The sequence below is a fragment of the Sturnira hondurensis genome, unplaced genomic scaffold, assembly GCF_014824575.4.
Source record: "Sturnira hondurensis isolate 20B ecotype Veracruz unplaced genomic scaffold, ASM1482457v3 Scaffold0015509, whole genome shotgun sequence".
NCBI classification, from domain to species: Eukaryota; Metazoa; Chordata; class Mammalia; order Chiroptera; family Phyllostomidae; genus Sturnira; species Sturnira hondurensis.
Window position 1 is genome coordinate 7,661,440 of NW_028088140.1, and position 14,085 is coordinate 7,675,524.

The window sequence follows — 14,085 nt, forward strand, 5'->3', positions numbered from 1 at the left end:
CTAGTGATAGCAAGAAGCAAGTGATTAGGCAATTAGAACAGATAATTGCCTACAAAAATTAACAGGACCCTATAACACATGAAAAATTCAGAGGAACACTTTGCATTTAGCCCAGCGAAGAGGTGGGAGAAGAGGGAACAATGCCTATAAAAGTGCCTGAGATAAGAGGGAGGATGACCTTTAGTAGAATTACATGCATTTCCATATGGTTGGGAGCTTAGAGCAGGAAGATGGGACTACTCTCTTCCTTCTTCTCACTGGTGTCATCTAGTTTTGAGAGACTTAATCTATGATTCAAAAACCCTCTGAAGTTGTAAACAAAATTGTGCACATATGTGCATATATGTTTTTCTGGACACAGTCCATAGCTTACAGCAGATTTTCAGAGGTTATTAGCTTTAAGTTAGGAATTACTGAGTTAGATTGCTGTGTCTTTTTATATGTGGCTTCTGAACCTAACACACAACCAACATCCTCAGAGGTGTGTTCACAGATGAAGCATTGCCTCCCTCCATCAGGACATCACAGCTCTGCTCAGATGGCTTAATGCAGCCCTATCACATAATAAATTCACACATAAACACATAGAAGACCCTCATGTCATTGTCACATAAATTCTGCCAGATTCCTTCCACCTTGTTCTTGGTCAATTGGTACCAAAGTGAAAGTCAAGACTTTCAGCCCTGGCTAGTGTGGGTCAGTGGATTGAGCACCGGCCAACAAACCAAAAAGATAACTGATTTGATTCTCAGTCAGAGCACAATCAGGTCCCCAGTTTTAGGGCAGGTCCCCAGTCTGAAGTGTGTGAGAGGCAACATATTGATGTATCTGTTGTATATTGATGTTTCTCTCCTCTTTCTCCCTCCCTTCCTCTCCCAATAAATAAATAAAATGTTTTTTAAAATACTTTTATATAATCTCCATCAAGTTCCAGCCTATTGCTCTAGATTTTCTGATCATCATAAAAAAATAAAACTGATTACAATGACTAATATTTACTGAATACTCTTTATGTACCAGGCACTATGCTAAAATGTTTTACACACATTATCTCATTTAATCCTTCCAACCCATTGCTATTATCATTTCCATTTTATAGATGAGGAAATTGAGTCTCAGAGAAGGTAATAAAATTGCTTAATGTGACTGAACTATGATTCTAAACCAAACTCTTCACTGTTAAGCTATAAAAGATTCCATATTTCTTTTCCTTAGCCACCCCCTCCTACATAGTAAACAGACTCAGTATTTCACACCCAGTTTCCTGTTTCCAGTGTTTTCCTTCAACAGATCCACAAAATGAACCTTTCTAAAACACTGTCAAATCATATTTGAACCTCTCAGGTTATATTTGAATATATCTACCCTTTTAAAAATATGTGACTCACTCATTTAAAATCCCAATATATGTGCAGTCTATTTTTGGCTGCCTTGGAACTTGGCTCTAAAGTGGGCTTCTTCCCACTGCCAGGGTCTATCAGACAGTGATCATCAACATTTGTCTCAGAAATCAGTTGTCCCACATACAACTCCCCAGTTAGGTGGTAGTAGACATTCTAAAAGACAGCAAAAGGGTCTGCCATGGATATTCAGTGGGGATGCCCTTGACCATGTAGTGGACATAAAGACTGCTTGTGAGTCCCCTAGACACTCAGTCACCATGGGAAACACTCTCTGCTTCTTTCTTCCCACTCCTAGTTGATTTTAGGAAGAAGACCAGGCATGAGGAAGGAGCACTAGCCTGCTTCCTACCATGCAGGGAGCCTAACTGAATCATGGTTTGCATGGATGAGGGAGCTAAACTTCGGGAAAAAAAAAAACACAACTGAACTGTATAAGGTGTTCTTGTAAGCCTCAGCTATGAGTTTGTTGTCAGGAAACCTTTCAAATTTTCATTCTGATCCTGCCTTGCTCAGTGAGTTTGAACCAGTAGGTTGTTTTGTGTCCCAGATTCTTCCATTTGTCAATGGAAATGCTATCTATCCTGCATCCCTCAAAAGGTTCCATGAGGGCAATGTGCAAAGTAACATGACAGATGTGAGTAGTCTCAGGGAAAAAAAATCCCCTTGGCTACATCTTTCACTTGGTGCCAGATCTCTTCAATTCCCTGAAGGGATTTCCATTTAGCTTCTCTCTTCTTTGGCCCTCTGTTCAGCTGCCCACCTTCTGGGCACACAAGAAGCAGCAGGAGGGTAGAGGGAGATAGTGTGAAGAGGGGGAAAAGGGGATTGAAAGTTATTGTCAATGAAAATATTACCAAAGAGAATGAATGCAACAGATCAGAGCCTTTCTACATAGCCTACCTGTACCTGAAATAGAACTGTCTTGCCATGACTTTTTGAATGAATTTGGAAGTCCTTAGTTATAAGTACAGGTTTGGGTTTCACCATGACTCATTACCCAGGATGCTTAGCTCCTGCCTCCCCATCATCTAACACTTAGTCCAAATCTGGCAAAGGTTTCTAAGGGCTGAGCCTCATCAGACTCATCCTATCTGTGCAAAGAAGATTGTGGAAGATACTTATGGACTATATTCATTACAGTAACACATAATGGGGGTATTGCCTGGAATAGGTCCTTGATCCAGGCAGATATGTTCATCCAACAGGTTTCTCATCTGAAAACACTGTTGGAAAGAATCAGAGAAAGAGGGCCTTCGAGCCTCCCTAGGCCCTGCATTTTCTCCGGTTCTCCAAGGGTACCAGAAATGACCCCCCAAAAGAACCAGCAGTTTAGTGTCCTGGCAGCAATTTTCTAAGAACTAGGCAAATGCTGAAGTGAGGCACTGATATGATACCAACCTCCTGGGAACACCAACCCCCTTGGCTCATCCCAGCACATGTAGGGAAGGAGCAATCATGCCTGTGTTCAGGTGGGCAAGGCCAAACATCCTGATTGGCTGAGAAACTGAGAGGGTCAGAGCATGGCCTGTAGTTTGCAAAGTAAAAGAGTAGGAAGGGAGGGGGATCCTGGGGAGCAAGAGATAAAAGGAAACTAAAAGGGCTCAAGGGGAAAAAGCCGAGGAAGGAGTTGGGGATAGGAAAGGAATCTTGGGCAGGATGGATTTTGGAAACTCTTTTCTGGGTAGTCTTGCAATTCAGGTTCCATTGTCTGTTATAGTCAAACATTTAAAATCTGGAATTCAATTTCATAATACATACTCTTCCATAGCCCATGATGTTGCGGATTGGCTTCAGAGCTGAATAAACATTTTTCAGATACCAGTCAAAAGTTTTAAATTTCAGTTTCTCCCGGAGTGCCATTCTGGAAAAAATGTCTCCATAATCAATTCCAGAGTTCTGTAAATAAAACATGGAATGTTTCTAAAAGGTATGAATGATGCCTGAGGAAACTGGGTATTTTTCTGATGGCTTATAAGATAACCTAGAAAATTTTCCAGGGAAAGTGAAAAGAGCTTGAAACTCAGGAATCTCTTTTGGCTGGAAAAACACATGCAAGGCCAGTGTAGTGGGGTTCGTGGGTTTACTTCTCATCCTTAGCAAGTTGACACAGATTGTTCCTGTTAGAGATAATATTTATATCAATAAGAAACAATGCTACTCACAACAGTCAGAAAAGGCTTTTAAAAGAAATATCGTGATAGCAAAATTCAGAAGTTAAAGGGCATTTTCTAAAAGTGATATCTGTGGAGAATTAAAGTAAAAAGAATGAGGCTAGAGCCACAGCTCAGGAGTGGAAGAGGGCAAACCCCACTGACCTCCAGTGGCAGGGACAATGGTATGGCCTTAGCAAAGGTCACCTTCATTCATCTGCATCAAATAGGATTATAGCCCTTATTTCCACCATCTCACATCCTGCATACCACCATGTTTATAACCTCTTAAGATAGTGAATTGATGGTGGATACATCTTATCTCAACCACTCAATAACTTATCACTTTAAACAAGTTTCTTTTAACTCTCTGTGCCTTAGTTTCTTCATCTGTAAATTTAGAATAATAAAAATAAAGCCTACCTAAAGTAAGCTCCATGCTCACCTCCTCCTATGATCACATGAAAACTACAACCAAATTATAGGACAACCCTTGAGAACCACCTGAAGACCAGCTGAACAGAAAGGAGGCACATCAAGACTGGCAAGAGGGACATAGATGCAGAACAGGCTGGTTCCACACCCACATGTGGTCATTAAGAATTGAGAAGTATATCTCACCCATGAAGGTCTACACTTAGGGGTCCCAGGCTCACAACAGGCTCCCCGGCCCCAAGTACCAGTGCCAGGAAGAGGAGTCCCCACAACATCTGCCTGTGAAAATCAGCAGGGATTCCACCCAAGTGTAACACAGGGCTCCTCTGTTTTATAAGTAGAAAATATATGAAATAATTATTTCCAAATATTTAGATTTTCCATCCAAATTCAATTTTAAAAATTCAATCATATTTGTAATTAGTTGGTTTATTGTGTGTTTGTTTTTTAGACTTCAAGAAAAACATTACTTTTCAGGCTAAAAAATTCATGTGCTCTGGAACCCAGGTATCCTCTTAAGTGACCTGAGCACAAAATCATTTGCTCACGACTTGTCCTAAACTCCAGTGAAGGGACAGCATCTTGAAAAGCACCAGGGACAAATGGGAGGAACTGAATTGACTGGCTTTGGGGTGAGGGCTGAAGGGGTAGCTCTCTCCTAGACAGAAGAGCTGGCAGGTGCCACTGTTCTTTTGTTGAGCCCTCCCCATACCCAGCCTTCAGGCAGAGGTGGGCACCACATCTGGTCTCCATCAACCTGGCTAACTCCAATTGCCCCTGCTGGGTAATTCACTGAGACCCACCCCACTTAACTCTCTTTGAGCACTACCCTTTTTCCATAGCTGTTCATAAGTGGTTAGGTTCAGCCTGAGCTGTGGACCTTCCTAAAATCTCTCAAAGATTTACAACCCCAAACAAGCAGTGGCTATCTTCTTCATGCCCTGCACCTCTTGCTAAGCAGCCCCAAGTCCACCATGAGTGACAGTCACACTTGGTTCACAGCATAACTGTTTCCAGATGCCTCCAAACCCACAGAAAGAGCTACCAGCCACAGATCATTTTGTAGTAGCTCCTATCAGGTGGCCTTGGGCCAGGCTGTCAGCATCTGACTTTAGCCAACACTAAAGCTCCTCTCAAGAGACCCCAGAAACAACATACCTAGTGTCCTCCTTCAAACCACACCAGAGCACCACCCAATTAGCTCCACAGTGACACACCAAAAGGGTGGACTCAGTAGACAAAAGAACTCCGCAAAAATGAACACTGCTCTGTCAGGTCAGGGCCACACAATAAATTGTCTGCCATAGTCATGGCCAACCCTCATACCCAGCCAGTCTGAGGGTCAATACCACACACTGATGGGCCAACAAAAATCAAGATTATACTACAACAGGGGGGCACATACACTTCACACAAGGGACAGCCCCAGAATACTCATTTCAAGTACCAGGGAGACTGTGACACTGGGCCCCATAAGACACCTACTATATAAGGTGACCCTCCCAAGACTGAGAGATATTGGGCATCTACCTAATACATAGAAACAAACACAGGAAGTAGTCAAAATGAGGAGGAAAAGAAACATATCCTGAATCAAACAAGACAACATTCAGAAAAAGAACTAAACTAAATAGAAGCAAGCAATCTACCATGTACAGAGTTCAAAACACTGGTTATAAAGATGCTCAATGAACTTAGAGAAAAAAACAGATTACTTCAGTAAGAGATTCAGTAAGAATCTCTTATATAAAGAGGTATAAACTGTAAAAGAACCAGTCAGAAATGAAAAATACATTATAGGGAGTCAACAGATAAAGCAGTGAACCAAATCAGTGATTTGGAAGAAAAGGTAGTAGAAAACACCCAATAAGAAAAACAAAAGAAGAATTTTTAAAAATAAGAATACTTTAAGGGATCTCTGGGACAACATCAAGCATACATTTGCATCACAATGGTGAGAGAAGGAGAAAGAGAATGAGGGATTAAAACCCTATTTGAAAAAATAATGACTGAAAACCATCCTAATCTGGCAAAGGAAATAAACATACAAATCCAGAAAGTGCATAGTCCCAAAAATGATGATACCAGAAAGGTCCACACCAAGGCACATCTCAATTAGAATGCCATGGTTAAAAAGAAAAGAAAGAACCTCAAAAACAGTAAAAGAAAAGTAGATGCACACAAGGAAGCTCCCATAAGACTGTCAGCTGATTTCTCAACAGAAACGTTACAAACCAGGAGGAATTGGCATGAAATATTCAAAGTAATAATAAGAAAGGACCTACAATCAAGATTATTCAATCAGGCAACACTATCATTAGAATCAAAGGGGAGATAAAGAGATTTTCAGAGAAGAAAATGATAAAGAAGTCCTTCACCACCAAACCAGTATTATAAAAAATGTTAAAGAGACTTCTCTATGAACTTCCAGCCAAGATGGAGGCATAGGCGGAAACACTGTACCTCCTCGCATGACCAAATTTAAGGACAACAAAGACTTAGAAACAAAAACACAACCAAAACCAACAGAAAATTGAACTGTACGGAAGTCTGACAACAATGAACCATTTGTCTAGACCGGTAAGAGGGGTAGAGTCGGTGACCAGTGGAGAGGGGTCATGGCAGAGAAAAGCAGTGGCTGCCAGACCAACCCAGGCACACAGGAGGCAGTTGGCAGATCCCAGGTGAGGGATAGCAATGGGCAGACCCAGTGAGGGTGCAAGGTGGCTGGCTGACCACAGTCACACATTCATGTGCAAATAAACCACGTGGAAAAATGGACAGTGAGAGAGACTGTGCAATGCAGGGCCCCAGTGCTGGGAAATAATGCTTAAGAGCACCAATTGAAAAAACTTTTTGGGGTTGAGGTGCCAGGAGAGTCTGCCAGCCTCACAGGAGAGTTCGTTGGAGAGACCCACAGGGTCCTAGAACATACACAAGCCCGCCCACCCACCCAGGAACCAGCGCCAGAAGGGCCCAATTTGCTTGTGGGAAGTGGGAGAGGTACCAAAATCCGAGAGAGAGTAGAACAAACATCATTTCTCCTTTTCTGGCCCCGCCCCCAGCTACAACCCAGTGACTGGATTGACCTGACCTCATGAACACCTAAGCTTTCACCCCTCATATGTAACAGGTGCAAACAGACCAAAACATTGTGGCTCAAATAGAAGAACAGCTCAAAGCCCCAGAGCCAATACTTCTAAGCAACAAAGAGATAGCCAACCTATTGGATGCACAGTTCAAAATACTGATGATCAGGATGCTCACAGAACTGGATGATTTTAGTTGCAAATTAGATGAAAAAAATGAAGTCTAGACTAAGTGAAATGAAGCAAAATGCACAGGGAACCAATAGTAATAGAAAGGAAACTGGGACTCAAATTAATGGAGTGGAGCAGAAGGAAGGAAGAAACATCCAACCAGAAAAGAATAAAGAAATAAGAATTCAAAAAAATGAGGAGAGGCTTAGGAACCTCCAGGACATTTTTAAACATTCCAACATCCGAATTATAGGGGTACCAGAAGGGGAAGAGGAAGAGCAACAAGTGGAAAACTTATTTGAACAAATAATAAAGGAGAACTTCCCTAGTCTGGCAAAGAAAATAGACTTCCAGGAAATCCAGGAAGCTCAGAGAGTCCCAAAGAAGTTGGACCCAAGAAGGAACACACCAAGGCACATCACAATTACATTAGCCAAGATTAAAATGAAGGAGACAATCCTAGAAGCAGCAAGAGATAAGGGGACGGTCACCTACAAAGGAGTTCCCATCAGACTGTCAGTGGATTTCTCAAAAGAGACCTTACAGGCAAGAAGGAGCTGGAAAGAAGTATTCCAAGTCATGAAATCCAAAGACCTACATCCAAGATTGCTCTATCCAGCAAAGCTTTCATTTAGAATGGAAGGGCAGGAAACGTGCTTCTCAGATAAGATCAAATTCAAGGATTTCATCATCACCAAGCCCTTATTATATGAAATGTTAAAGGGACTTATCTAATAAAAAGAAGATAAATAATATGAACGGTGAAAGGACAGCAAACTCATAGTTACTAACAACCACACCTAAAACAAAAGCAAACTAAGAGGACAGCTAGATCAGGAGTGGAAACACAGAAATGGAGATCACATGGAGGGTTAGAAACAGGGGAGTGGGAGGAGGAGAAGTGGGGAGAAGATACAAAGAATAAGTAGCATAGATGGTAGGTAGAAAATAGACAGGGGGAGGGCAAGAATAGTACAGGAAATGTAGAAGTTAAAGAACTTGTGACACATGAACTAAAGTGGGGGAATGAGGGGGAGGGGGGATGCAGGGTAGAGGGGAATGAAGGGGGAAAAGTGGGACAACTGTAATGGCATAATCAATAAATATATTTTTTAAAAACAGACTTCTCTAAAAAGAAGAAGCAGATTATCCAGACAAAAACATCCATAAGGAAATACCAGCTTTAAATAACACATTAGATCAGATGGATTACTTGATATTTGTGAAACATTACACACTAAGGCAGCAGAATATACATCTCCTTCAAACATACTTAGAACATTCTCCAGGATAGACTACATGTTAGGATGCAAAACAACTCTCAATACATTAACATATTGAAATCAAGCATCAGCTCACAATGGTATGGAACTAGAAATCAATTACAAGAAAAAACTGGAAAACCCATAATAACATGCTATTAACAAATGAATGGATTAACGAGATCAACAAAAATAAAAAAATACCTTGAGATGAACAAGAATGAAAGCACAAATGACCCTCAAATATGTGGGGTGTAGCCAAAGCAGTTCCAAGAAGGAAATTCATAGCAATACAGGCCTACCTGAAGAAACAAGAAAAATATCAAATAAACAATCTAACCTTACACCTAAAGGAACAAAAGAAAAAAGAACAAACAAAGCCCAAAGTGAGTAGAAGCAAGAATAAAAAACAATTGGGGCAGAAGTAAACAAATAACAAAGATCATTGAACCAAGAGCTTTTTCTTTGAAATGATAAACAAAATTAATAAACCTTAAACCAGACTCATCAAGGAAAAAAGAGAGAGGACTCAAGTAAATAAAATCAGAAATGAAAGGGAAGTGGCAAACGACACTACCAAAACACCGAGAAGTATAAGAAAATACTATAAATAATTGTATGTCAACAAGTTGGACAAACTGGAAGAAATGGGTAAATTTTTAGAAACATACAATCTTTCAAGACTAACCTAAACCAAGAAGCAGCAGAAAGTCTGAACAAACCAGTCAGTAATCAAAACATTTCCAACAGCCCTGGGTGGTGTGGCTCAGTGGATTGAGAGCCAGACTGCGAAGTAAAGGGTCAGTGGTTTGATTCCCAGTCAGGGCACATGCCTGGGTTGCAGGCCAGGTCCCCAGTGAAGGGCACGTGAGAGTCAACCACACATTGATGTTTCTCTCCCTCTCTTTCTCCCTCCCTTCCCCTCTCTCTAATAATAAATAAATAAAATCTTTTTTAAAAAACCTTCCAAAAAACAAAAGTCCTGAACCAGATAGACTCATGAGTACATTTCACCAAACATTCAAAGAAGAATTACCACCTACCCTTCTCAACTTAATCCAAAAATTCAAGAGGAAAGAAAGTTCCCAAGCCCATTTTATGAAGGCAACATTATCCTGATTCCAAAGCAGATAAAGACACAACGAGAAGAAAAAAAAAAGAAAATTATAGGCCAATATCCTTGAAGAATATAGATGCAAAAATTCTCAAAAAAATATTAGCAAACTGAATTCAGCAATACATTAAAAATGTTATAGCCTCGGCTAGTGTAGCTCAGTGGATTGAGCATGGGTCTGCAAATCAAAGGGTCGCTAGTTCAATTCCCATTCAGGGCACATGCTTGGGTTGTGGGCCAGGTCCCCAGTGAAGGGTGCATGAGAGGCAACCACATATTGATGTTTCTCTCTCTCTCTTTCTTCTTCCTCCCTGCCCCCCAAAATAAATAGATAAAATCTTTAAAAAACAGAAAGAAAAGAGAACCTAGAAATAAACCTGCACCTATATGGTCAATTAATCCATGACATAGCAGGAAAGAATATACCATAAGGTAAAGACAGTATCTTCAGACTTCCACCAAGATGGAGGCATAGGTGGAAACACTGTGCCTTCTCCCACAACCAAGTCTGAATACAACAAAGGTTTAGTAAACAAAGATGCAGCCAAAGAACAGAAAATTGAACTATACAGAAGCCCGACAACAATGAACCATTCAACCAAACTGGTAAGAGGGGCGAAGCCAGCAGCAGAGCAGGGTCGGGCAGGAAAGATCCCTGGACCCCAGGTGCCCAGGCAGCCGGGGTAGCATTGGGTGGACCCAGTGAGGGCACAAGGCGGCAAGCTGACCGCGGTCACATATTCACGCACAGATAAACCAGCAATGGAGTGAGCAGTGAGCAGTGAGACAGACCGCACAGGCCCCAGCTGTGGGAAGCAGCAGAGGGGACCGCCATTGCCCCTCTTGGGCCCAGCTCCCACATACAGCGTCACAACCCAGCTACTGAGTTGCCCTGCCCTGGTGAACACCTAGGGTTCTGCTCCTCATAAGTAACAGGCACAAACAGTCCAAAATATGGCTCAAGAAGAACTCAAAGCCCCAGAGCTGATAACTCTAAGCGAAAAAGAAATAGCAAACCTCTCAGATGCACAGTCAAAAGACTGGTGATCAGGATGCTCACAGAACTGGTTGATTTTAGTCACAAATTAGAGGAACATATGAAGGCTAAACTAATTGAAATGAAGGGAAATGCACAGGAAACCAACAGTGATGGAAAGGAAACTGGGACTCACATCAAGGGAGTGAACCAGAAGGAAGGAAGAAATGACCAAACAGAAAAATGTGAAGTAACAAGAATTCAAAAAAATGAGGAGAGGCTTAGGAACCTCCAGGACATTTTTAAACATTCCAACATCCGAATTATAGGGGTACCAGAAGGGGAAGAGGAAGAGCAACAAGTGGAAAACTTATTTGAACAAATAATAAAGGAGAACTTCCCTAGTCTGGCAAAGAAAATAGACTTCCAGGAAATCCAGGAAGCTCAGAGAGTCCCAAAGAAGTTGGACCCAAGAAGGAACACACCAAGGCACATCACAATTACATTAGCCAAGATTAAAATGAAGGAGACAATCCTAGAAGCAGCAAGAGATAAGGGGACGGTCACCTACAAAGGAGTTCCCATCAGACTGTCAGTGGATTTCTCAAAAGAGACCTTACAGGCAAGAAGGAGCTGGAAAGAAGTATTCCAAGTCATGAAATCCAAAGACCTACATCCAAGATTGCTCTATCCAGCAAAGCTTTCATTTAGAATGGAAGGGCAGGAAACGTGCTTCTCAGATAAGATCAAATTCAAGGATTTCATCATCACCAAGCCCTTATTATATGAAATGTTAAAGGGACTTATCTAATAAAAAGAAGATAAATAATATGAACGGTGAAAGGACAGCAAACTCATAGTTACTAACAACCACACCTAAAACAAAAGCAAACTAAGAGGACAGCTAGATCAGGAGGGGAACCATAGAAATGAAGAACACATGGAGGGTTAGCAACAGGGGAGTGGGAGGAGGAAAAGGGGGGAGAAGATACAAAGAATAAGTAGCATAGATGGTAGGTAAAAAATAGATAGGGGGAGGGCAAGAGTAGTAGGGGAAATATAGAATCTAAAGAAATTGAGGTACGTGGTCATAAACTAAAGAGGGGGAATGGTGGGGGATGGGGTGTGCAGGGTAGAGGGGAATAAAACAACTGTAATGGTATAATCAATAAAATATATATTTTTTAAAAGACAGTATCTTCAATAAACAGTGTTGGGAAAACTGGACAGACATGCAAAAGAATATACACGAATAAATTCAAAATGGATTAAAGACTTGAATGTAAGACTGAAAACCACAAAAATCCTAGCAGAAAATGTAGGCACTAAATTCTTTGACATTGCTCTTAATAAGATATATATATTTAGTTCATCTCCTTGGGCAAGTGAAACAAAATAAAAATAAACAAATGAGACTATATCAAATGAAAAACTTTTTCATAATGAAGGAAATGATCAACAAAATGAAAAGACAACCTAATAAGTAGGAGAAGTTATTTGCCAATGGTATATCTAATAAGAAATTAATATCCAAAATACATAAAGAATGCATACATTTTAACACCAATCCCCTCCAACAATCTGATTAAAAAATGGGCAGAGGACCTGAATAGACACTTTTCCAAAGAGGATGTACAGATGGCCAATAGACATATGGAAAGATGTTCAACATTACTAATCCTCAGGAAATGCAAATTGAAACCATAATAAGGTATCACCGCACATTTCTCAGAATGGCTATCATCAGTAAGTCAACAAATAACAAGTGCTGGCAAAAATGTGGAGAAAAAGGAACAGTTTTGCACTCTCAGTGGTTTTGTAAATTGGTGCAGCAACTATAGAAAACAATACAGAGGTTTGCCAAAAAATTAAAAATATAACTACCAAATGACACAGCAATTCCACTACTGGGTTTTTATTCAAAGAAATACAAAACATTAATTTGAAAAGATATATGCACCCCTATGTACATGGCAGCATTTTTTACTACAGTTAAAATATGAAAGCAACCTAAGTGTCCATCAATAGAAGAATGGATAAAGAGGATGTAGTACATATATACACTGGAATATTACTTAGCCATTACAAGAACGAAATATTGCCATTTGTGACAACATGAGTGGACATAGAGGGAATTATGTTAGGGAAATAAGTCTGACAGTGATAGGCAAATATCATATCATTCCACTTATATGTGGAATCTAAAACACAAAATAAATCAACAAACAAAATATGGATAAACTCATAGATGCAGAGAACAAAGTAATGGTTACCAGATGTGAGGGGGTATGGACTGAGTGAAAAAGGTGAAGGATTAAGAAGTAAAAATTACCAGTTACAAAATAGTCACAGGGATGTAAAGTACAGCACAGGGAACATAGTCAATAATATTGCAACAACTATGTATGGTGCCAGGTGGGTGCTAGACTTATCACCAAGGGAACACTTTTTATGTTATACAAATGTTTAAGCACTATTCTGTACACCTAAACTAATATAATATCAAATGTCAACTGTAATTTAAAAATAAATAAATACATAAAATATAAAATAAACCTACCTTATAGGTCTGTTGTGGTGACTAAGTACCTAGAACATGGTATTGCCACATAAATGTTGTGTCATTATCATCACACCATCTAGACTTTACCCTTATTTTTTAGGGCTGGTATAGTACTTTTGCTGTATCTCCTCCCATTTCCCACCACTGTCATGCCTCCTCCTCCTTTCTTCTTCTCTGCTTCTATTTAGTTCCATGACAAACCTGGAGAGGTATGTTCCAGGCCAAGTAAACCATGTGTTTTTATTCATCCATCCAGATTTCAGCCACTCTGACAGCATTGTGCTTCCAGGCAGAAATCAGATCCAAGGCACAGGGCTTGTGGTGTCTCTCTAGGTGATAAATCCAAGAGCAGGGCAAGACCTCAGTTCTTCCTCCACACTGCCATGCCTGCAAGAGAAGAGAGAAAAAACCATCTGGACAAGCTTGACCGCATGGTCAATAAGTGGCATGGCTTCTTGATGCACAGAGACAAACATTTTAGAACCACTCTACAAGAAGGTAAATTCAGTCCTCCCACTCCTATCACTATGCCGCCTCCTAACTCACTTATCTAAAACAACCCTCCTAAGAGGTTTACCAAACTTCTCTTCTGTCATTCAGACAGTTTCAGAAATCCTACCCCCTTCACCAAGTCTTCCTGAACAAACCAAAGGAAGTTCTGTCCCTGCTCTTTAATCTCCAAGGAAAGTGCTAGTGTCCTGAGAGGGACCATGCCCTGAGCTAATCCCACCGCAGTTAGGGTCCCAGGGCCCCTCTGCATGCCAGATATAAGGTGATGGGTGGGATAGACTCTCAAGTGGCCCCCTAATCCCTGCCTCCTGGTCTTCACATGAGTGTGGGTGGTGATCTTCTTCTAACCAATAGGATATGGCAAACATGATAGTATGTACATGATTGCACATGTGTAATTACATTACATATG

The 14,085-nt window shown here is 40.7% G+C and overlaps 1 protein-coding gene across 1 annotated transcript in view; it reads right to left on the reverse strand.

Moving 5' to 3' along the window:
* Positions 1–1,388: 1,388 nt before the first annotated feature.
* GALNT8 (polypeptide N-acetylgalactosaminyltransferase 8) overlaps positions 1,389–14,085 on the reverse strand; it is a 40,242-nt gene continuing 27,545 nt past the window's right edge. The window contains 4 exon segments of the mRNA XM_037064826.1: positions 1,389–1,556; positions 2,522–2,617; positions 3,162–3,299; positions 13,365–13,550. Coding sequence (XP_036920721.1) covers positions 1,389–1,556; positions 2,522–2,617; positions 3,162–3,299; positions 13,365–13,550 — 588 coding nt within the window.